The following is a 22,488-nucleotide window of genomic DNA, read 5'->3' as shown; positions in this document are numbered from 1 at the left end:
ATTTTTTCTCTATTTGCTCACAACAACTTTGTCAGCTGCAGCGGCTGAGAAGTGTTTGTGTACATATGAAGGAGACCCCAGTGTAGCGAGGGAGGCTGGAGGATGCTGCACTGACAAGGAGACTGCAAGGCAAGAGAGGCTGGGCTGTTGGACCGAAACGGGATCTGATCATCCCCCCGGGGCGTTTGGTACGTACAGTGCAGGAACTGTAGGTTCGCTGTATTGTAAATATCCAGAGCCCCCCGTCGCTCTGCGACGTCTGGGCCACAGCCCCCAGCCTCTACTCCCGACCTCATGGTATTTCGTAATACCCACGCCTATAGAGGACAGATGTCCGTTTCTCTGTGACGCCTGTATTTCATCTTTAGCGGTTCTGCATGAGGGTGTCAGCGGCCGTTAGTCTCCGCGCTGCGCAGCGGCTACGGCACAGACGGACAAACACATGCGCCATGCGTCAACCAGACGGGACACGAAACAACATATGTTGTGCTCCTCCTTAAAAACAACTTGTTCTGTTCTGCTGCGACTCCCGAAGAGTTGTTTCCCCTTCTCTCACCCTGAGCAGCTGAAGTAACTTTCCCTCTCCGGTGATACCTCCAGGCTCTCCATGAGGCGACGCACCGGGTGATCACACTTTCCTGGGGATTTTGCTCTTTGTACAGCGGACACGATGTGGACACCGACGGAGGACGAGAAGATAGGAGTGGGTGAGTACCTCAGTGGTGTTTGTTCATTTGCTCATGTGCTGGATGTCCTGTGTGCAGAAGGACAGCTGATGTGGCACTGAACCCGGGGAGAGGATGTCGAGCTGCGCTTCAGTAGCCACAGTTGATTTTTCTAGTTTATTACAGTATCTTATCTAAATAGTGAACGTCAGATTGACTCAGCTGCTTCTGTGGTGGATGGTGATGTGGCCAGAAACCCTGCGGTGCCGGTGGGTCTGTGCAGCTCTGTGGCAGTTTGTGCAACATCCCATCAGATCAATCCGTTTCCCTTTGAGACGTGTCTGGCGCTTCAGGCTTGTCACTGACCTCATAGTAGTTTATGTTGTATGGTTTGACTGTGTTTATAGTGGTGGACACCTGTCATGTCTCAGCAGAGCTTTACACTGGTACATAGTGTTGGTAATGTAAGAGGTGGAAGGACGTTTCTCTTTAAATACACAGTGGATGTATAATGTAAAAGATATGCAAAGTGTATGAGAGTGGGCAAAGTGAAATGTGATGATGGGAAGGAGCAGTGTGTGTGTGTGTGTGTGTGTGTGTGTGTGTGTGGACAGTACAGAGCAGCAGTGATATACCAGCCTGTACTATATGACATTATAATGAGAGTGAATGTTTTTAGATGAGGCTGTGGCTCAGGGCCCATTAGTCGATGATACCCCCACCACCACCACCTTGTATCTATTCCTGCATTACTGCACTGAGTCCTTGGAGACAGACACTTCTTGTAGCATCATCTCTGCTTCATGCACTTTTCTATCCTCTTGTTTGTAGTGTGTTTACCTGTTGGCCCTCTGCTGAGTTGGCACATTTCCTCAAATGCCAGTTTGTTGCAGCTGCCGCACGTTTTCTCTCTATGTGTGTTTTGGTTTTGAAGCTTCAGAGCTGCCCTTCTTGTGCACACTGCTGTCTGCTGATACTGATTCCCAGGTTGATGCCATTACTCTCCTCTTCCTAAATTTAAAGTCAATATATGAGCCTGTGTAAAACTCACTGGGATCATTTGGTGACACGACGTCGGGTCTCCGGCAGCTTCATGGGTGAAACTGATTTTTGTGGGTATAGACTGCTCACATCCCATTCGTGGAGCCCGACTGGAGCATCCCCTGGAGATTGAGACTTTTTAACGAACCTTTGCAAACAGCCAGTTTTTGATTAATGAGACCTGTGGAGTTGAGGTCTGGTGTGAAAACAACCCTGACTTGTCCAGTGAAACTAAATTAGCATAAGGACTTTAAACAAGGTGCCCAGCGTCCCCGTTGATAGTCGGTGCCATCGACTGACGGCTGCCCGGCCCTCTCCCAGTGACAGATCAACTCCCCGGCGACATGCGCGGGGACTCTCCTGACAGGAAGTCAATATGCAGAATCATGACTGAGGCGCTCTGTTAATTGGAAGGAAACATTACCTGAATTTAAATGAGAGGCTGCTTGATGCCTTCATCAAAGTCCAGTTGTGACTTCTTGATTTGCTCTGAGCTGTGTTTTAGATAAAGAGGTACTTTGTAGATCCTGAGTCAAATACCAACAGTACCCAAAGTAAAGACAGGTATAAAAGTGTAAGAGTAAAATACAAAGTATTTAAAAACATATGAGAAATAAGTAAGTGTGCACGGGGTACCTGTGCACGATGCCAATATGTGTGAAGGTAAAAAGGGTAAACAGTGTGCCATGCAGTGGTATAGTGTCATAGTGAAGTTGGATCATAACATTATGAGCTGAGTAGTGACATCACATGTCCACATGTCCTCCTCACCAGAAGATGGTGACGAGTCGTATGGACCGAGGGACAAACGACTTCAGCAGTGTGTCTGTGGAGCAGGAGAGAAACAGCAGCCTGCTGCTGGATGAGCTCCTCTCCCTGGTGATGGCGCTGTGCACAGGGTGATGGACACTGTCCATGATGGACAGCTGACTGACTACGGATGTGAGGGAGTCCAGCTCCGTACCCGCTACAGAGCCAGGTGTCCTCACCAGCTTGTCCAGCCGTGAGGCGTCTCTCTTCTTTATGCTGCCTCCTCAGCACACTACAGCATAGCAAAGGACGCTGGCCATGACGGACTGGTAGAACATCTGTAGCAGCTTCTTGCTGATGTTGAAGGACCCCAGCCTCCTCAGGAAGTACAGCCGGCTCTGTCCCGTCCTGAACAGTGCATCTGTTTGTTGTCCTGTTGAAGACCCAGGTATCTGTAGGTCTGGACGACGGTGCTGCTGACCACTGTCTCTGAGCTGCAGTCCCTCACCCTTCATTTTGTTTTTATAACCATATAGTGTGTGAGATTTGAATCTGCCAAGCTGTTAAAACCCTCAGTGACAAACATCCGTCTGTAACAGCCCTGGGCCTTTGTCGACATTCATCCCACTGCTCTGTACTTTGTCTTCACAGTGACAGTAAATGGTCCTGGGCATATCGAAGCCCAGCACCGACTGAGCAGGCGCACACAACAGATAAACAAAAACAGGAAATCTTTAATCTCCCATTTAAAAAAAGGAGAATTCAGGTCCAGAACTCCTCAGAAACGCCGTCTTTGGAATCTGGAGAGTCACGTATCCCTTCAGCGGTTTTATGTAAGTGTGTTTTGTGCCTTTTGTTAGTCCGGCCATTTGTGTTTTTGCTGGATGAGGCTTTGCATACCAAGGCAGGGAGAATGGTAACTCATAGAGGCGCTCCAATGGAGCTGGGATGACTAGTGCCTGGTTGTGGAAAACAGCTATTCAGTTGGATGAATGCAGCTTTGTGGTGCTCATAGAGGCTCCTGAATGCAGCTTCGCCTCCCCCAGGGCTGCACAGCACAGCACTCAGTTCTCACACTCGCAGATAGCACAGCGCATGCACAGACATACAGACAGGTACGGGACAAACGGACACACATTGCAGACACGTTATTTATGAAATGCATCTGCTGAGCCACACCCACACTCATTGGTTTTCATTTAAATATGTAATGCAAGTTCAGACATCACCGTGTAACATTCAGAACTACAAGCAGACTGAAACGGCCCCTGTTCCCTGGCCTCCACGTCGACCAAATGTAATTAGTAGTCCGGGGGGGATCGGAGCAGAGCCGCTGCTCCATGGCGCCGGCAGGAGCCAGCTGAGGTTTTCAAGGCATCTGATCAGGATGCTTCCTGGGTGCCTTCCATTGGACGCCCTGTGGGTGTGTCCAACTGGGGGGAGGCCCTGGGGTAAACCCAGCATACACTGAGGAGAGTTTGTCATCTAGCCTGGAAACACCTCATCTGAAAAATGCTGCTGGGGAGAGGGAGGTCTGGAACCTGCTGACCTCAGATGAGCAGCAGTAAATAGATGGATGGATGTGACTTAGAGCAATTCAGACATTTTTGAGATATTGAAACAAACTCGGTGGGACTGAACACGTTCCTGTTGGTGGAGACGGCATCAGTGGGCCATCCCACACATGTATGTGCTAGTCAGGTTACGTCAGTGGCAGCTCCAACCCATGAATGGCACCGGCAGCCGTACAGCGATAAAACTAGGGCACTGAAGTGACAGATGTGTGCAGGCTGTCCCCTTCAGGGCGAGCGCTGCACCTTTGCTTTTCTTTGTCCTTATTGTTGGCGTCATATTTTTTCTTGTTTATCCTGCACCAGCTTTTCATTTTCACTCACCTGTCACTGTTGTGTCGTTGCAGCTCTGGTTTTCTTCTTGATCTCGGCTCCTCCCAAATGAAGCTGCGTCCTGCGGCGCATGTTTAAACACACTCTAATGACCTGTCCTCTGCTCCATTTGTTTCTCCTGTGTGATTTTTAACTGTAACCTTTTGACAAATTCCTGGAAAAAACCCAAAACACTTCTGCTTTCAGAAGCAAGAATTCAGCAGCTCTTAAGTAAAGTCCTCACATACTCCAGCAAGATTTGATGCTTTAGAAGAACATTGATAGACACCACTGGGAAATGTTGGATTTGTTCAGTATAAATCAGTTGTTGAATTCCTACAGGAAACGCTGCTGCTTTGAGCCAGTGATGCAGTTCCATCTTAAAAAGGGACCTGGCCCACATGTACAGTGTAATGATATGTCTTTTTCCTCAAAGACAGCAGAGACTTGCTTCAGTGTTTCAGCCTGAAGCTTTACTCAGAGCGGCGACGTCTCTGAGGAGTTGCACTCTGTCCTGCTGTCCTGCTGGCAGGTGATTAAGGAGAGAAGAATTGTCCTACATGCTGAAGCATCCTCATGGCGTATTGAAGCTGACAGCCTATCAGGTTGATTGTTTTGCCCCCACCCCTACAGGTGGTAGCTTGGCCTTCGAATCACACCTGAAAGCTAAGAGTTAACAAGCTCACATCACATGGACGTCTTTGCTAATTCTGTCTTTTTTCTCTCATGTTCCTTGGTGATGTGGGAAACAGGTAATCCTCCTTCCCCCCCCCCCCCTGCGTGCCCTGTGGAGAGCCTCAGCACATTTCATAGAAGCCGTTCAAACATGATTGTTCTGGCTCGGTGCTGTAATTTAGCCATTATAACGACATTACAGCTGTTAGACTGTTTTAGCCAGCACCAGGGCAGGGAGTCTCTCTGTTCATCTGTTCTGCTCGGCGCCCTCTGATCAAATTGACCGGTCCGTTTTCTAAACCACATATCCTGTTACGGTGTCACGGGGGGCTGAACAGCACTGGTGACCAGGGGACACCCTAGACTGCAAAGACACGGCTCTCATTTGAAATATATTTACGGACGTATCAGGAGTTGGTATAGTTCAAATGAGCTCGTTATGTGGACATGTGCACGTTGGCATGTTGTTTATATGCTCGGCCAAGATGAGCTGCGTGGCTTTGAGTCATGCAGTACCTTCTCTTCCTGCGAGAGGCTTTACTGACCCAGATTTGTAGCTTTAATCTCACAGCTTCTGGAAAATAAAAACTATTCTCAGAGGAGATGTTTACAAGCTGTGCATGACTGAACTGGTTCATGTATTATTGTCCATGTAGTTTCACCAGGAGCTGCATTTTGAGCACGTGCCCAGAACGCACGCAAACAAAACAGACTGTAATATGAAAGCTTTATCTAGTACAGTTTTCACTTGGTTCAACAAAGAGGATCTGCACAGCCAAAACAAGGAGAGGTTCATTTTATTGAGTTCACGTTGTCACACATCAGCACAGGGAGAAAACATCCACAGAGGTTTCAGCTGTGCTCAGTTTGCAGCTCAGCGTCTGGTAACGTACAGACTCAGACAGTCACCCTGGCCACTCTCAGATTTCTCCACCAGCTTTTGTCTGAAGTTGTGTCAAATGGTATGAACGTGCACAAAGTCAGTTGGGAGTGCTTTAAAGTTTGCAAATCAAAATTTGAGAGCACACAGGCACAGACTTGTAAGGGCCGTAGGGAGCGTCTGTCAGGGCTCGTCCTCCCGGTGTGTCCTGCACCGCTGGCACTAGTCGGCCCCTGTCGGCATCACTGGTGATCATTGGCTCTTCTCATTGTTTCCCTTTCTGGATGGTAAATACAGATACCGCCACCTGCTGGCAGGGGGAGTTATGTCTGTCACGCAGGCGCAGTACGTACATGATAGTCAGCCGTTGGCTGTTGGCTGTGCCGTGTGTTCAAGTGTCACTTTTTCAACCCGACTGGCCCAGACAAAGCTGTGCTGAGGTGACGCAGAGGTCAGCCTTCATCACTGCCCTAAGAGCAGATGTGAGACCGAGGGAGGACAGTCATGAGCCTAACAGATGGTTTGATCCTCCCTCGCTCTCAAATCTGATTCTGCACTTACAAACCTGTGCCTGTGAGCCCTCAAGCTGCAAACTAAGTAGTCCTCAAAATGTGGTTTGTGCGTCCTCAAACATTTTGGTATATTTGACCATATCTTGACTTTGGTTGTACACACCCCAACTCCCTGTTTTGTCTTTGGTTGAGCTCAGTGTTCTTTACCTTACAGTAGCATCAGTGAGAGAAAACTTCCCTGTAGCAACAACGTTGGCGTTTGACTACTGAGTATCAGTGGATACCTTTCTCCTTTTAAAGGATGAAACCGCTGGATTAGATGGACAGCTGCAGCAGAAGTCAGATGGTTGAGCTTCTAAGATGCAGTTACAGTGAAAACTGTGCTGTTCTAAACACTGTTAGATGCTGAGCTTGGCTCTACATACTGCCATGCTCAGCATCAGTGTGTGCCGGCCGGAGGATGATGCCTCCTGTTAACACAAACAATAACAAGTGTCACTTTCAAGAAAGGGGGCAGGAAGTGGGTAAACGGACCAGACAGTTTTCCTGTCATTCGCTCATTTGTATGTGTAATCACACAAGATACAAGTCTGAAGCCTGAGAGCGGCTGTTTGTGGCGTGAGACCCACCCGGCCCCGCCCAGCAGCGGTTTACTGTAGGCGGAGAGGGGAGGCGTCTTTATTCGTTCCTCCAGTGGTGACAGCCAGTCAGATGGAGAGGCTGTGACAGGAAGTTCAAAACAAACCACTCAGCACTGCATGTTTCCTACGTCTCCACTCGTTCACTGATGGTGCACGTCATATCCATCACTGGCACCCAAACTGAACCGAGGCAGAGCTGCTGCATGTTGAACAGTAGGGAGCAGAGGGAGCGGCCTGTGTGTACGAACTCTTAGTGATGCATGGTCTCGACTTAGCTAAGTAGCTAAGTGTGAAGGTGAAGTTCATGTGGTGTGTGTGTGCGTGTGTGCAGGCAGACTTTTGCATGTGTGTTCCTGCTTCTATGCATTTACTTTACTGTGTGTGTGTGTGTGTGTGTTCTGTGTTTGTGCCCGTTTATTTTCTTGTGCTTTTCTTATGTGTTTGCCAGTTTCATGTTGGTGTGTAAGTGAGGCTGTCACTTCACTCAGCCCAGACTGTGCACACCATGACCAAAGTTTAGATATCAGAACCCCTTGGCCTCGTCCTCTGCATCTCAGTCTGCTGCTTCCATCTGCACCTGTGTCTTCTCTTTATTTGCCTTTATGTGAAAACTCCTGACCTATTTCTGCACCCCCACCCCCCACTTCTCCGTCTGTCTGTGAAATAGAAATGTCCCTTTACACCTCCTTCCACTGGCCTCCATTTACAGCCCTGTCATTAATTTGTTTGCTAAGATTTAAGAGATTGTCCACAAGAAACACCACCAACAAAATATAAGTGAAAACAGACTTTTTATCCAACCAATTTTTCTTTTTTATGGGAAAGTGCTTTTGGTTGATGTGCTGAAAACATTTCTCTTCCAGAGCTGCTGTGAGATGCTCCGCCGCCTTCTCCACACCACAGAGCTAAATTGGCCACTTTTCCATCCGTCCATTATCTACACCACTTATTCCTGAATAGGGTCATGGGGGGCTGGAGCCAATCCCAGCTGACATCAGGAGAAAGGCAGGGTCCACCCTGGACAGGTCGCCAGTCCATCACACGGCTGACATGTAGACAAAGAACCACACACACTCCTCTGGGCAATTTAGAGTCACCAGTCAACCTAAACTGCATGTCTTTGGACTGTGGGAGGAAGCCGGAGCACCCGGAAGACATTAGGAGCTTTGGGCACAAAGGCACTGGAGCCACATGGGAAGTCGGAACAACAAGGTGCAGTTAAAAGCCTCCAGGAAACGGCTGCATCAGACAATATTGTTCTGTTGTGTTGGGAGCAACAGGACGACCCACTCCGCACAGACTCCTGCACCACCAGTACCGTATGTCCGGCCAGTGTTTGGACCTACAGCGACATTAAAACCGAGGTGCAGCCGACTTAAAAACACTGAGTTCAAAAATGATTTCCAAAGTAACTTGTTCATAATCCACATGAATACTTGACTGATTTGTAGCTGTTCTCTTTTTGCCAATATGGTTGTGAAATAGGTCTTACATTGTTTTCAGAGTGGTCTAAAAGGTCTTAAACAGACTTAATGTGACTTAATGAACCCTGCAGAAGCCCTGGTCTGAGTGACCATATATCATCCTCTGAAGCAAAGTACAAGACTGGAAGAGAATCAAATCACAGTTTAAATGTGTGGTTCATGTGTCAGGGAAAACTTAGGCCTGTTAGTTCTGGTTTGGATGTGGGCTGCATCACTAGCTGGCAGCCGTCCCGAGTGTGTGTGTGTGTGTGTGTGTGTCTCGAGGGTCTTCAACACAGCAACATTCTGAAGGAAAGTTGTCGTCGTTATGGTTACTGCTGCTCGGTTCCCGCGGACACCCTGGCAAGGCTGGTTCCACTATCGCCATAACAACGGTCCAAGTCTCAGCCTCCATCCAGAGCAGAGTGGAAGAACACTAGAGCCCTTCTCACTCACTTGAAACTGCCTCGGATTACATCCTTCCCAAACGCTTACTGGAAATTACTGTTTGGAGTCAAACAAGTTGACGGTGCTCATCTGTTCCCAGTTTAACAGTGGGATTAGGCAAAAGGGATTTTGCGTGCTGGCTTTCCTCTTTATGAAATCTCTCATTTTAACCGAACTAAAATGGTGGAGAATTGAAGCGTTTACTGCACGATCTTTTGTCAGCAGCTGAAATTCACAAATTCTGGTTTGCTTTCAAACTGATGCCTCTTGTGTTCAGATCAATTTCTTTTGGTCTTAAACTTGTAGAGCACCACACACACACTTATCACACTATTCGCACACTGGTGATACCACCGGGAGCAACTTGGCTTTCAGTGTCTTTCTCAAGGACACTTTGAGATGTGGACTGGGAAGAATGGGAATTGAACCGCCGAGCTTCCCTTTGGGAGATGACCCGTTCAACCTCCTGAGCCACAGCTGCGCCTTTTCGCTGCTGTCACATGACAAAAGTCCCAAACTTAAAATGAGCTGTTTTTGAAGCACTGTCTCTTCACAGTAAGAAGGTTCTGGGTTTGATCCCCAGTCCGACCCAGGACCTTTCTGTGTGGAGTCTGCATGTTCTCCCTGTGCCTGTGTGGGTTCTCTCCAGCTTCCGCCCACAGTCCAAAGACATGCAGCTTATGTTGACTGGCGTCTAAACTGCCTGTAGGAGTGCGTGTGTGTTTATGGTTGTTTGTCTACATGTCAGCCCTGTGACAGACTGACGACCTGTCCAGGGTGGACCCCGCCTCTCACCCAGTGTCAGCTGGGATTGGCTCCAGCCCCTTGTGACCCTGTTCAGGAATAAGTGGCATAGCTAATGGATGGATGGATGAAAGACAGAACAACCTGATGATGAGGCACAAACAACAGAAGCATAGTCTTTAAATCGGCTTTAACTTATAGCTGTGATAGAGTTTCTACCCCCCACCAGTCACTGTCCACTCTTTCATCAGCTGCATCTCCGAGCACCATAGTTTCCTGGAATGCGATGCCAGCTTGCCCGTCTCTGTGCTTATTGGTCAGTGCTTCCAGAAGCTCTGCCGGCTCAGTAGGGCGACCGCCCTGCAGCTGGCCCACAGTAAGGAGCAGGTAGTTGGACTCTGCAGTGTCAACAGATTCCTTCTCTCAGGTTTATTGGGTTCAGCTTCAGACAGGAGGCTGGCAGAGCCTTATCGAGGCCGAGTTCAGCGAGATGAACCTGGCTGATGACGCAGTAGCAGCAGCACTGAGCTTTGAAAGGGTTAATAAATCACCACTTCAAGCCTCGAAGCCAACTGAAAATGTGAGTTTGATATTTTTCTAATTCGTGACATCTCCCAGTCGGACTGAGGCGCCGTGGCCCTCCGCCCACTGAATGTTAGTTGGGTTCACTGCCCACGTGCGTTCCCGTCCTCTGTGCTGACTCATGTTTGACAGCGGCTCCACATACAAAGCCAGGGCCACGTTTTAATGAGCCTGGACTCCAAGGTGAGAAAAACAGTGACTTACTCAAGCATCAGGGTGAAGAAAGTTCAGCGCCTCCTCATTTATTCCATGTTTGTGCTTATTCCTGTGCTGCAGAGGGAAGACTGTCCCCGTGGTTACCCCGGGCCTCGGCGGCTGCTCTGTTTCCATCGTTTCTTCACTTCTTTTTCGCTCCCTCTCTAGTTTCTTTTTAAATTGGCCTCAGTTTGTGCCTCCTGTCTGACTCTCTGCCTGTAGATCTCATCTTAATCTGTCATTTTTTCCTCCTGTCCCCCCCCACCTCCATCCATCCATCCCTCACTTAGTCTGATGAATATTTCACATAGAAATGCTATTTATAGATGTGACATCGTCCTCCGCTCCATCCATCCATCTCAGCTTTCACATCTGAACATTTTATTCTGCCATTATCAGATTGAGTTTCATGTCACTTTCACTTATCAAATCTTAGAATAACGCTGGTTTTCTCCCAGTAACACATGCAGGATGGCAGCTTCGTTCTTCAGTATAGCTTTTGTCACCTGTCCAGGTGAGCTGTGGAAGTGCAGTAGTTGCCCATTCTTTACTTTTTAGGGAAGCTTCCAAATATTTTAGCTTTTAAATTTCCCATCCAGTCTGATTCTGCTGTTATCACGCCATTCGCTGGCCCACAGTTACTGCAGTACGGCCCTAGTGTGGTCTTGGTAACGAGGTAACGAGGTATTGAATGGCCTGATAACATCCAAAGCATGTGACCTGTTGAAGACTTGACCTGGGTCTGTTTTCCATACAAACCAGTATCAAGTCCTGAAAGCTGGGCCTAGTTTTACCAGATTTATTATGTTTAAAGGGAAAATTATTTATTTACATCCTTATGATGGAATTGTAGTGTGAAATGTACATGTGCAAACATCTGGTGGGGGTGGGGCTCCAGCTGTGTGCCATCACTCCCCTTGTTTATGGTTGTTTCATGTCAGATGTTATGTTTGTTGTTGGTGCTGCTTCATTCCTCCCACCCCACCCCCCATTTGTGTGTGTGGGTGTGTGTGTGTGTGTGTGTGTGTGTGTGTGTGTGTGTGTGTGTGTGTGTGTGTGCGCGCCCTGCAGGCAGCCACGTGCTATTGAATTACTCTAATGGGCTGGTAATGGGCCTCAGTGAGCGGCTGGGGGTGAGGAGGGACCAGGACCTAGCCGGGGGTCAGCATGTTGCCCTGCTGCAGGTTTCACAGTCTGTGGGTCAGGTGGGTTTGCAGCAGCACCCAGACCAACGGTTAAAGCCTCATCAGAAACGGCTGCTCTGCTTCGTGGACTGGGCCTCGTGGACCTGGGATGTTTGGGGGACAAATGGGCTACTCTGTGTTTCAGGGAGGCATTTTAAGGCATCAGTAAGTTCAGTGGAGCCAGAACAGCCTGCGTGGTCAGTTTGTCACAGGTTAAACCTGGACTGTTTGTCACATGAGAAAAATGAAGTTGTCTACATCTACGGCCCCTCGGGCTGTGATCACACATCATGCTTCTTTAAAGGCAGTGTGTGGTGCCTCTGAATGCACAAGCCAACAAAAAATTAAAATGAACACCACTTGTTAGCTGAACTCTGTTACTCATTACTGTTATTAGCCCCCCCCCCGTTCGATTCACTAACCTTTATCGACGTGACTCATTAGCGCTCCGATTATGAATATGGAAATACATTAGCGACCATCATAATTAATAAAAAGATAAATGATGTATAGTTAAGTAAAATATTGCCATGTGATATCTGCCATCTTTCCCTGTGCTCCCTCTGACCCCATCACACTTCCCTTCTCATCCCCCACTTCCTGTCTAATTCCAGTTGATGGACGAATGGACATTCCCATTGATCTGATTAGAGCCGGCCCGTCTGGCAGTAATGGCTGCAGAGTGAGTGTGTGTGTTAGACTGAGAGCTGGGAGTGCACACACTTTGTCCATGACTTTTTTTTCTATGTGTGTGTTCTTTGTATTTATGTTTCTTATCACTTCCAGCTGCTGGTCTCAGATCAGTTTAAAGCCTTCTTGCAACGTAACCTCATCTTTTTTACAACTCCCTGTCACATACTCGGTGTAACAGTACGAGGACGTGAGGAGTCCAGCACCGACGTAGCCTTGTGGTGCCATCACTTACTGGACAGTTGGGATGAAAATCAGTGCGGCGACAGATTCTGTCTTTTCTTTATTCCCTTGCAGTTTTTCTTTTTTCACCTTCACTGTGTAAAATCGGTTATAAATCTGGATCTAGTTCAGAATCCAGATGTGCTCCCCTCTGGGTTTTTGTGTGTGTGTGTGTGTGTGTGTGTGTGTGTGTGTGTGTGTGTGTGTGTGTGTGTGTTACTCCGTTAGTGTCTTTACTGGTGGTTTTTATTTTAACTGACAGCTGCCAGAACATCTGGTCATGCAGAGTTCACAGCTCTCTCTCAGTGAACGGCTGCTCCTTGATGTGGTCTGACTTCCTGCATTTTGTTTGAACTTTTGATTTTAAAGCTGTGTGTTATTTCTGATGATTATTAAACAAACAAAACATCCTGAAATATCAGTGATCAGTGTTTTATCAGGTTCTTCAGGTAAACACCTTCCCAGTGACAGTCAGTGGAGACAGAACGCCACCCGAGCTGTTTCTGGTTTGACTTGACTACAGTTACATCAGGCCATGTCGGGAACTGACCACACACACAACATTCATCACATACTAATAAAACTAGGTACATTAGAACATTTTTAAACTATATTAAGTGTATACAAGTCTCAAATATTTGCAGGGACAATAAGTAAAAACAAAATGTACCCTATGAGAGTCTGAATAGCCTCAGGGAAGGAAATTGAAGACCCACATAGCCACACATTTCCTTTTGGCTCTGGTTTGGTGTCTATCAACTCTTGAGAAAATATGATTGTTGCTTTTAGATGCTTTTCTGCCCTTCATCTACTTCATTAATCTAAATTCAGGTGGTTCTCTTGAATGTTATGTGGGTGTTGAGGAGAGCAGCGAGACCCAGCCACACAGTTAGTGCAGCAGGAAACCAAAGGAACAAGTAAAGAGGCTGAAATACAGTGAAAGCTCCTGTGAGCTGCCTTTAATGTATAAACACTGAGTCATTTGATTCAAGGTTGTTATAAAAAATCAGTTAAAGGCAGCTTGCATGGAAGCACATAGTCTTCTGTGTGATTGTGCATGAGCACAGTGAACATCATTAACTGTGTCACCACCACAGGTCAGCGTTGTTACTGATTGGCTCATCACAATGACAGTGCATCTCCTTGGAATGGAAATATCCACCGAGTGTCTGGAAAAGCTGCTGCAACAAGCACAAAACTAGTGAGTGATGATAACAGTTTTGTGTATCTTCCACATACAGTAGCTGTTTTATCTCAGACCTGTGCGTGTCGTCTGAGCCGGTCTGACAGACAGTAGACCCAGTGTGACGCGTTACAGCCCACCAGAGAGCCGGTGCTGGTTCTGCCTCTGTTTTAATGGTAATTGGCCCCCGTGCTGTTTGTCTCATTAAGAACTTCAACGCAGACTCATATGTCGACAGACGCTCTGTGTGTCCCAGGTCTGTCTCGCTGCAGGAAACGATGAACCCAACACAACAACACACGGAAAGGACACAACACAAGGAAACTTGGGTCCAGTTTGTCTCAGTGCTCTGGGATTTTATCATGTGAAGCTGGATTCTCATAACACTGTGACGTGGTGTGGCGTGGTGTGACGTGGTGTGGTGTGACATAGTGTGGCGTGGTGTGGCGTGGTGTGACATAGTGTGACGTGGTGTGACGTGACGTGGTGTGAGGCGGTGTGGCACGGCGTGATGTGGCACGGCGTGGCATGGCGTGGCATGGCGTGACGTGGCGTGGTGTGACGTGGCGTGGCGGTCAGTGAAGAAATCTCGTTCATACTGACCAACACTTCTCTCTGTCTGTGATTTGTGTTCATTCAGTGGACAGGTGACTCACTCACCTCGATGCGTGCCTTTGTATTACTTACATTGTGGGGACCGAAACCTGTTAACACACTAACATTGTCGGGACTCGGACATTCACTTTGGCAAGTCACTGAATTTTAGGGGGGGAACATGGTTTAAGGTTAAAGTCAGGGTTAGGCAGATAGTGGTTATGCCTAAAGTTAAAATAAGTTTACAGGAACTGAATGCAAGTCAATGTAAAGTCCTCACAACAAATGAAAACACAGTGTGTTGTGTGTGAGAAAGAGAGATTGTGTTATGCATGTGTGTATCATAGTGCTTATGATACACAACGTTATCACCCCATTAAATGGCCATTATTCAATTTGTGTAGCGCCAAATCAGAACAAAAGTCATCTCTGCACACTTTAGTGTAGGTCTAGACCTTATGGTATTATAGAGACGAACCCATCGGGGGGGCAATGGTGGAGAGTTATCAGATACTTCCTACCAGTAGTGATTATGACAGCAGCAACGTTGGCTCTGTCAACATTAACATGGTGTTTGTCCAGGTAGATTTGAACAGGTTCATTGAGACTGTCCATCCCTAACAAACCAGGTGCTACTAGCTTACTAGCATGCTATTGTTGGGCGACCTCTAGTGGCCATAGTGATTGTGACAGGAGCTACGCGGCAGAGTCCACCTAGCTAGCAGGTGACTGTGGATGGGGTGACAACATGCAGGACATTGATCCAGCAGCAGGTTGTTTCTCGTTTCAAACCAGTCATCAGTGTTGTTACTTTAGTAACTTGTTACTTCGACCACCACGTTGCTCTTCTACCTCAACAGGTTGTTGTTGTGTCTAAACCTGGTATGAACCACATTTCCTGTTGTAGCTATGACCATGAAGGTTCAGCACGTGATAACAGCCTGCTGAGCCAGGAGGTGGAGTTGGGCCCTGCTAACCCAAAGTAACAAAGTACATTTACTTAAGTACTGTACTTAAGTACAATTGTGAAGTATTGGTGGATTTTATCATGTGAAGCTGGATTCTCATAACACTGTGGCGTGGTGTGATGTGGTGTGGCGTGACGTGACGTGGTGTGGCGTGGTGTGACGTTGTATGACGTGGTGTGGCATGGTGTGGTGTAGTGTGGCGCGGTGTGACGTTGTATAACGTGGTGTGGCGCGGTGTGACGTGACGTGGTGCGGCGTGGTGTGTAAAGTACTTCCCAGTATAAGTATATAAGGTAGTTACCATCAGCTCCACCTTTACCAGCTGCAGCATTAAAGTGATGGACACAGTAACACATCAGCCTCTATAGTATCATATACATTACGTTTGGTACTTCAAGTATATTTTCATGCTAATACTTTGCTTCCTTTAGTTAAGTAACATTTTGAAAGCAGGACTTTTACTTGTAACAGAGTATATTTACAGTGTGGTATTCTTCCTAAGTATTTCCTCCACTGTGTCTGTGGCCTATACGACAAACTGGTAGCCTCTTACAATGTGTGGTTTGTTCTACTGACAAACTGTTGATTAAAAAAAACACCGGTCAGGAGTGAAACATTACATTGAAGCTAAATTTCTATTTTAAATTACTGTGTTGTAATAAAGCTGCTTTCTGGCAGAAGATAAATTTATATAGCTTCATATTATATATCTTCATATTTCCCATTATGAGTATAGAGAATACGAGTTCTTGGTCTAGTGTGTTTGGTGGTTTGTGTGCCAGTGGCTCTGACAGCAGTTCACAGCAGATGGTTATTACAGTGATGGCGACGTCGTCTGTAACTTCTTAGGAGATAAACATCGTCAGTGGGATCAGTTTCCAGCTTTTTTAGTGTTTTTTGGTAAATTGTACTTGGAGAAATGCAGGCAGAGGGTGAAGGGCCTAAAGGGCCCCGTCATGAGCTGGAGTCAGACACATTGTCGTCTTTCCATTAGATTCTAACGCATCGTCACTGGACTCGGAGGGGTTTTCTGCTCTGGCTGTCATGAGCTGGAGTCAGACACATTGTCATCTTTCCATTAGATTCAAACGCATCGTCACTGGACTCTCTTACAGGGAATGCACGTTAAGAACGAGAGGTGACACGTTCGATCCACAGCGACTCAGACCTCAGTTCAACTTCTCTGTTGTCAGAAATGAACCGGACACAAGTTTTCATGTCGGCACAGCGGGAAGGAGCTATTAATGGAGACTCGCTGGGTGGCCTGAAATAAATTATGCATCAACATCAAGAGATTCAAAATTTCCATCTCACAGCAACAAAATGAACTTTATTCTTTGGGGAGAACAGCAGCAGCAGTGAAAGCAGCACAGTAATGTTTGAAGATGTATCTGAACATAAAACACTCCAAGTTCAGGGAAGTGGTAATATTTTATGCTGCACCCATTACCCTCCTTTTACTGTAAAGCTAAATGGGCAGTCGGTTACTTTAACTGTGGTCTTTATGGGCTGAGCAGACTTAGAGTCCAGTAAAGAGGCTGGGCTCAGTCCGATCCATCACAGAGGAAACCACTCGTCAAACACATGAAATTAACTCAGGCTCTGTTAAGGGATGATTTATGGAGTGGATATTAAAAGCTGTGTGTTTCAGAGTCTTTATGGTGGCGCCCACAAAGTGCTCATGTGTTTGGTGTAAGTGCTGTAGCTCTGAACGTGTTGCCCCATTTTCTTTTTTAAAACAATCTCTAGTGTGGAACATAGTGTGTTTCATTAGTTAGCTGGGGAGCTCTGAGGGTTTGTCCTGTCACTGGAGTAGAGAGAGGACCTGTGGGTAAACTGGAGGAACAAAGTGGAACACATCTAACACCTTCTGACAGCCTCTTTATTACGGTGTGGTCGGAGATGCTGGCAGCGTTGTGCTTCTGACAAACTGATTGATGGTCGGGTCCGTTCTGGTTTACATGAAGCAGGAGCCCAAATCTTGTAGGAACAAAGACGATGCGAGTGCCGGACTCAGCCGGACTCAGCCGGACTCACGCCAGGCCAGAGATGAAAAACACTCCTGTACATATTGATTGTAGAGTTAGGATGGATGCACATCACATCATAAGTATAATGGCACTGAGTGCAGGTGCACGTGGCCCCTGTGCTCATTAACACAAAACATGCACAGTGATAAATCATTTGTGTGTCAGTTTTAAAGCTGTGGCCTTTATTTTGAAGAGTTCCTGGATGAGTGATGAGATGCTGATCCGAACTGGTAGCTGACTCAACTGTTACCGCTAAGCTAGCTGCTCACAACCAATGGGATGTGTCACCTGACGTTCATCCCTTCCCCTAAGACGTATGAGGTGACTGTGGTGCATTGTGGGACATCACTAGCTGACTCAGCCTTCTGTCCCAGGATGAGACGATGCGGTGTTAAACCTGTGATATGTAGCAGCCTGTTACACGACGACTAGATGGAGCGTTTAACTTCTGAGCTGGTCACAAAGAAGCAAATTAACAAGGGCGGCTCACTAAAGTAGAACAGTCAGACACACAGTGGTACTGATGTTGGACAGAGACACACAGAGGAGGACAGTTAATTAAATACAGTGTCATTGACTCACTGTCACAGCTTCCATTGTGTGTTTCACTGTAAGACAAGGAGGGAATCACAGAATCTACTCATCAATAATTTATTCAAAGTCAAGATGAGCTCTTCTTATCAGCCTAAACCATTAAGTGGGGCTGCAACAGAGGGAGGGCGACCAGAGACTGGACCAGAAGAGGGATCGTCTGTTTACTGTGGCCCAGAGAGAAAGTTCCTCAAGTTTGACTTGTTATGTGTACAAACCAAGTGGCAGCCTCCGAGACTGAGCGATGAAGCCAGTACAGAAGTGTTGCAACCTGCAGGCCACTAGAGGCCGGCTCCAAGAGGGAGTTTTTATTTACCTTCGGTTTATTTGATCCAACAACAAGTATAATTAACTTTCAGACTAGATTTGTCTTTGTCATTTTACTATTTTGTAACGAGTAACATGATATCAGCCCATCTGGGCCCAGAGCTGAGGGATGTGCCGTCTAACTGGCACAGTGGAGCCAAGCTGTCAGGCCGGCCTTGGCACCTGGGGAGGCCCTACACACACACACACATACACACACATACACACAGAATTGGATGACGATGACGACCAGCGGTGCCAGCAGCTCCTCACTCTGCCAACAGTGGCAGGACGGGTGTTTCCCCGTGGCAGCATTTCCCACTTTGACCTGCAGCACCACACACATTAGTGTGTTAACCGATGTGTGTGTCCAACAGAAGATGCCTGGTTAATAACTTAAGTGTTGCTCTGAAACTCTTCAGTAAAGAGCTGTATGTGTATTTCCTGTTTCCTCACAGTAAAGCCAGGTACTTGTGCCAGGAGAACAGAGACTTTGGGGCCAATTAATCCCTGTTTACCCAAAACAGACATGGACAGGTGCTTGGATTCAGTCATGAAAGAATGTAAACAAATTAATGCTTAATAAAATAAAGTAATGCATGAATTTGAAATAATGTCCCACGTCCTTCAACATATTTGAATAATATGCTTCTAAAATACTCCAGTATCAGTGAATACATGCACCGTGCTGGGCCACTGCTCCACTGGCCATGATAACGGTCAGTGATTGTCTGCCTAGAGACAGAGCGGTACTGAGATTAGTAAAGCCACGGTAGCACAGAGGGCTGCTGGGTGATTAGTCTGTTTTAAGCCATATAATGGAAGCTTAGCCCAGTGCTCCACTTTCAGGGCAGGAACAGCGAGCTCAGCCATCTGGACACCAGTGAACTCTAATGCTGGTGCACAGGGCGACGAGGACGTGCTACGAAACAAACACCAGGCTGGAGCTAAGAAACGCTGTGATAGAAACTACTGTCGCTGACTGTGAAGGACGAAGGGCCTGGTCGCCCAGAGGTGGCGGTAACTTCAACTCTGGGTGGGGCCATGTTTCCTATTGGTTCATTTTCTTACCATGCTAGAGGTTTTTGAAAAGCACCTGGTGACGCACCTGAACAGATACACAGTAACTGTCGGTATACACATGCATTACGGGGTGACAGTGGTGCAGTGGGTAGAGCAGTCATCTCCCAACTGGAAGGTTAATGGTTTGAATCTCGGTGCCTGCAGTCCACATGTCAAAGTGTCCTTGGGCAAGACACTGAGCTCCCAAGTTGCCCGTGATGGCGACGCCTATGCACGCAGCGGCCTGGGGCCCTCGGCTCCAAACAGAATTTCGTTGTACATGTCACAGTGTTACAATAAAATAAAGCTTCTTCTTCTTCTACAAACAATGACTGTAGAAGAGTTCCACACTGTGCAGCCAGTTGCTCTTACTTTATCCACATATACACATATGTCATTTGTGTGTGTCCACGTACCACAAGGTAAAGTGCAGTTGCTCTTACTTTATCCACATATACATACATGTCATTTGTGTGTGTCCACGTGCCACAAGGGAAAGTAACAATGTGTGACTGGTGTGGTTTGTGCCGACATGTATTCACACCCAGGAGCTTTAAATTGTCTCAGTTGTAATTATTTAAGCTTTCAGTCAGTTTCTGAGGCTTTTGGTGGTTAAAGTGCACCGTCTCTTGCTGACACACGTGCACCTCCATGTATTTATCACACTGCTGCCAGTTATTGATCTGTACAGAAGTATCCACTTGACCCTGAGCATGAGTGGGTTTTGGACAAATAATGACCAAACAACTAACTGGCAGAGAATTCTACGCGCTCCAGAAGATTTCTCGAAATCCCAAAGGACAGTAAAAGGAGACTCGGCTGATTCTGACGTTGACAAAAGTTACAGACATGGAAAACAACGTGGGGTTTATTGTTGTCCACAGGAAACCAGTTCAACAACCCCTGAGTCTGTGTTAGTGGCTTTATGCTAGTTTCACCCAGCTGTTCATCACTGGCTCTGTTCAGTAGAAACACAGAATTTACATGAATCTTTTCCACGTTACATTTTTTGTGACATTTGAAATGTGCATGGCAGCTGGGTGGAGAGGGAGGGGGTCGCTGAGGAAGCAGTGCAGAGGAGAGGCAGTGCAGCAGTTCACTTATATGCGCTCAGTTCACGAAGTTAATTAAAAACCTGCAATTTTTTTTCAGGGTTAGAAGCAATAAAAAGTGGAATCTTTTTAGGAAAACACCCCTAAATCCTGCTAGTGAGTTACAGCTTCAATTTACACTGAGTCAATTGAAAATCAATATACAACAACCCTGGAAGGCAGGAGAGCTGAGGGAGGAGGCTGAGAGCAGAGTCGGACAGCAGGGGTCGGCGGACGCTGAGCGAGGCAGTGCAGGAGGCTTCACGTAAAGAATCCGCAAAAGGTGAAGCCAGCAAAGAACACAACACAAGAGGAGGAACTGCAAATAGATGGAGGGAGGTAGAGGGGGTGTATAAAGTGTTAAATGTGTTACAAAGGGGTGTGAAGAAGGATCCCAAATTAATGACGAGGAAAGTAAAGAATGAGGCCGAGTGATACAAGATAAGATAAAGAAGAGTGATGGCAGCAGATGTAGCATGAGGTGACAAAAGCCGAGCTGAGTGCAGCAGGCTGACGAGAATTTAAAACGGTGTGTGTGAGAGGGGGCAGCCCAGAGCGCCTCCATCCCTCATCCAGCCTGTGCAGATAAGTGCTACTGACCTCATTACTCTTCCCTCCTTGGCTGCTCGGCTGATCGAGCTGACAGATTGTGGAGTAAAATGATGGGAGGAGAGGAAGAGGAGATGCTAGCAGGAGACGGGATTGCTGGGCTTCCAGGAGAGGAGGGCAGGGTAAATGTAGTTCACTGTCAGTGTGTCCTGGACTTTCTCTCATCTGAGGGATGGTTTGTGGTTGTGGTGCAATATTGTTTGTGTCTCTGCAGAGTTACTGGAAACATATGAGCCTGCTGAAGAACAGAGGCTAGATTTTTGTGTGGTATGCTTTTCAGACTCGTCACTCTCATCTTTATAATATTTATAGGCTTCAGCGTAGAGTTAAAGAGTTGGTACAAAAACAAAATGACTTGAGGACAGTAAGTTGGTTTTTGTAGCCGTATGTTTTGTCATTTTTGCTGTTCTACCTGAGTGTGTGCTGCTGTGTGGGGCCACAGCTTTAGCTTTAAGTGAGTAACAAGGCCGCCTGACCTCGCTCACTACAGAGTAAGTGAGTAACAAGGCCGCCTGACCTCACTCACTTTAGAAACATCCAGGACAGCTTGCTTGTTCTTCAGCGTTACAGGCAGGTGATGAGCAGCACCGTGCACATGTGTAAACCACACTCACGGTTTCAGTTCCATTTAAAAACATGTTATGTTCACACTGAAGTGCCTAAAAGACAGAAACGCTGAGCTGCTTCTCCGCCCCAGTGGCACCCACAAGGGGTGGCCGGGGGGGCCATGACCACCATCCTGAAATTACTGCCACCCCTCCACATACTATTGAAATGGAACGCCATGTTGATTAACTGAAATGACAAAAGTAATAAACTGAGGATGAAATGTGATGTGTGTTGTTTTACAATTGGCTCAGACATATTTAATTCCATAATTCGTTATCTATAGATCTATAGCATACAGAATGTCTGTCCACCTAGAATCTTCACATTAGAAATACAGCTTCAGTTCAAGGCTGCGGTTCAGAGAATAGAAGATATTTGCAAATAATATAAAATTTGTTGTGCTGAACATAAACCTTTGTTGCTGATGATGCATTCACACTGGAATTGCAACCAAGGAATTTAACAATAATAATAATACAGTATCTTTACCTTTATACGAACTTGTCGTCTCCCCCCACCCCCAGCGGCTGCTGCCGCCTCCCTTTCCTCTCCCATTTGGGAAACAATGTGTGCATCACATTTGCCTGTTTATTCCGTCACCTGCTGCTCTAGTATCACTGCAGCTAAACACCCAGTTCATCTTGGTTCGCTGATGTCACACGGCTCCATGAGGCTCAAACTGGAACTAGCTGTTAATTAAACCAGGCTTGTTATACTGAGAGCTCACACAGAGATCTGCAGCCTTGCATTGCCTCTACACAGCACCGGGCCTCGTATGTTTGTTTCAGAAGCTCTGTATTAATCCTTCCAAGCTAAAATGCTCAGGTTTCTCCTGTGTAGAGGAATCTTCAGTGTTACGGCCCCCGTCCAA

The 22,488-nt window shown here is 46.9% G+C and overlaps 1 protein-coding gene across 3 annotated transcripts in view; it reads left to right on the top strand.

Annotated features, from left to right (window-relative positions):
• The first annotated feature begins 6 nt into the window (after positions 1–6).
• LOC109966938 (dedicator of cytokinesis protein 3-like) overlaps positions 7–22,488 on the top strand; it is an 88,749-nt gene continuing 66,267 nt past the window's right edge. For 2 of the 3 annotated variants that reach the window (XR_002275852.1, XM_020612195.1), the window contains exon 1: positions 7–707. Coding sequence is in view for 2 of the 3 variants with exons in the window: in XM_020612195.1 (XP_020467851.1) it covers positions 671–707 (37 nt within the window). In the remaining variant the exon portion in view is untranslated. The remainder of the gene's footprint in view (positions 708–22,488) is intronic. The other variant, XM_020612196.1, reaches the window with a different exon arrangement.

The sequence above is a fragment of the Monopterus albus genome, unplaced genomic scaffold (assembly GCF_001952655.1).
Source record: "Monopterus albus unplaced genomic scaffold, M_albus_1.0 scaffold121.1, whole genome shotgun sequence".
Classification (NCBI taxonomy): domain Eukaryota; kingdom Metazoa; phylum Chordata; class Actinopteri; order Synbranchiformes; family Synbranchidae; genus Monopterus; species Monopterus albus.
The sequence above is the reverse complement of the archived record's forward strand: the minus strand, read 5'-3'. Positions and strand labels throughout refer to the sequence as shown.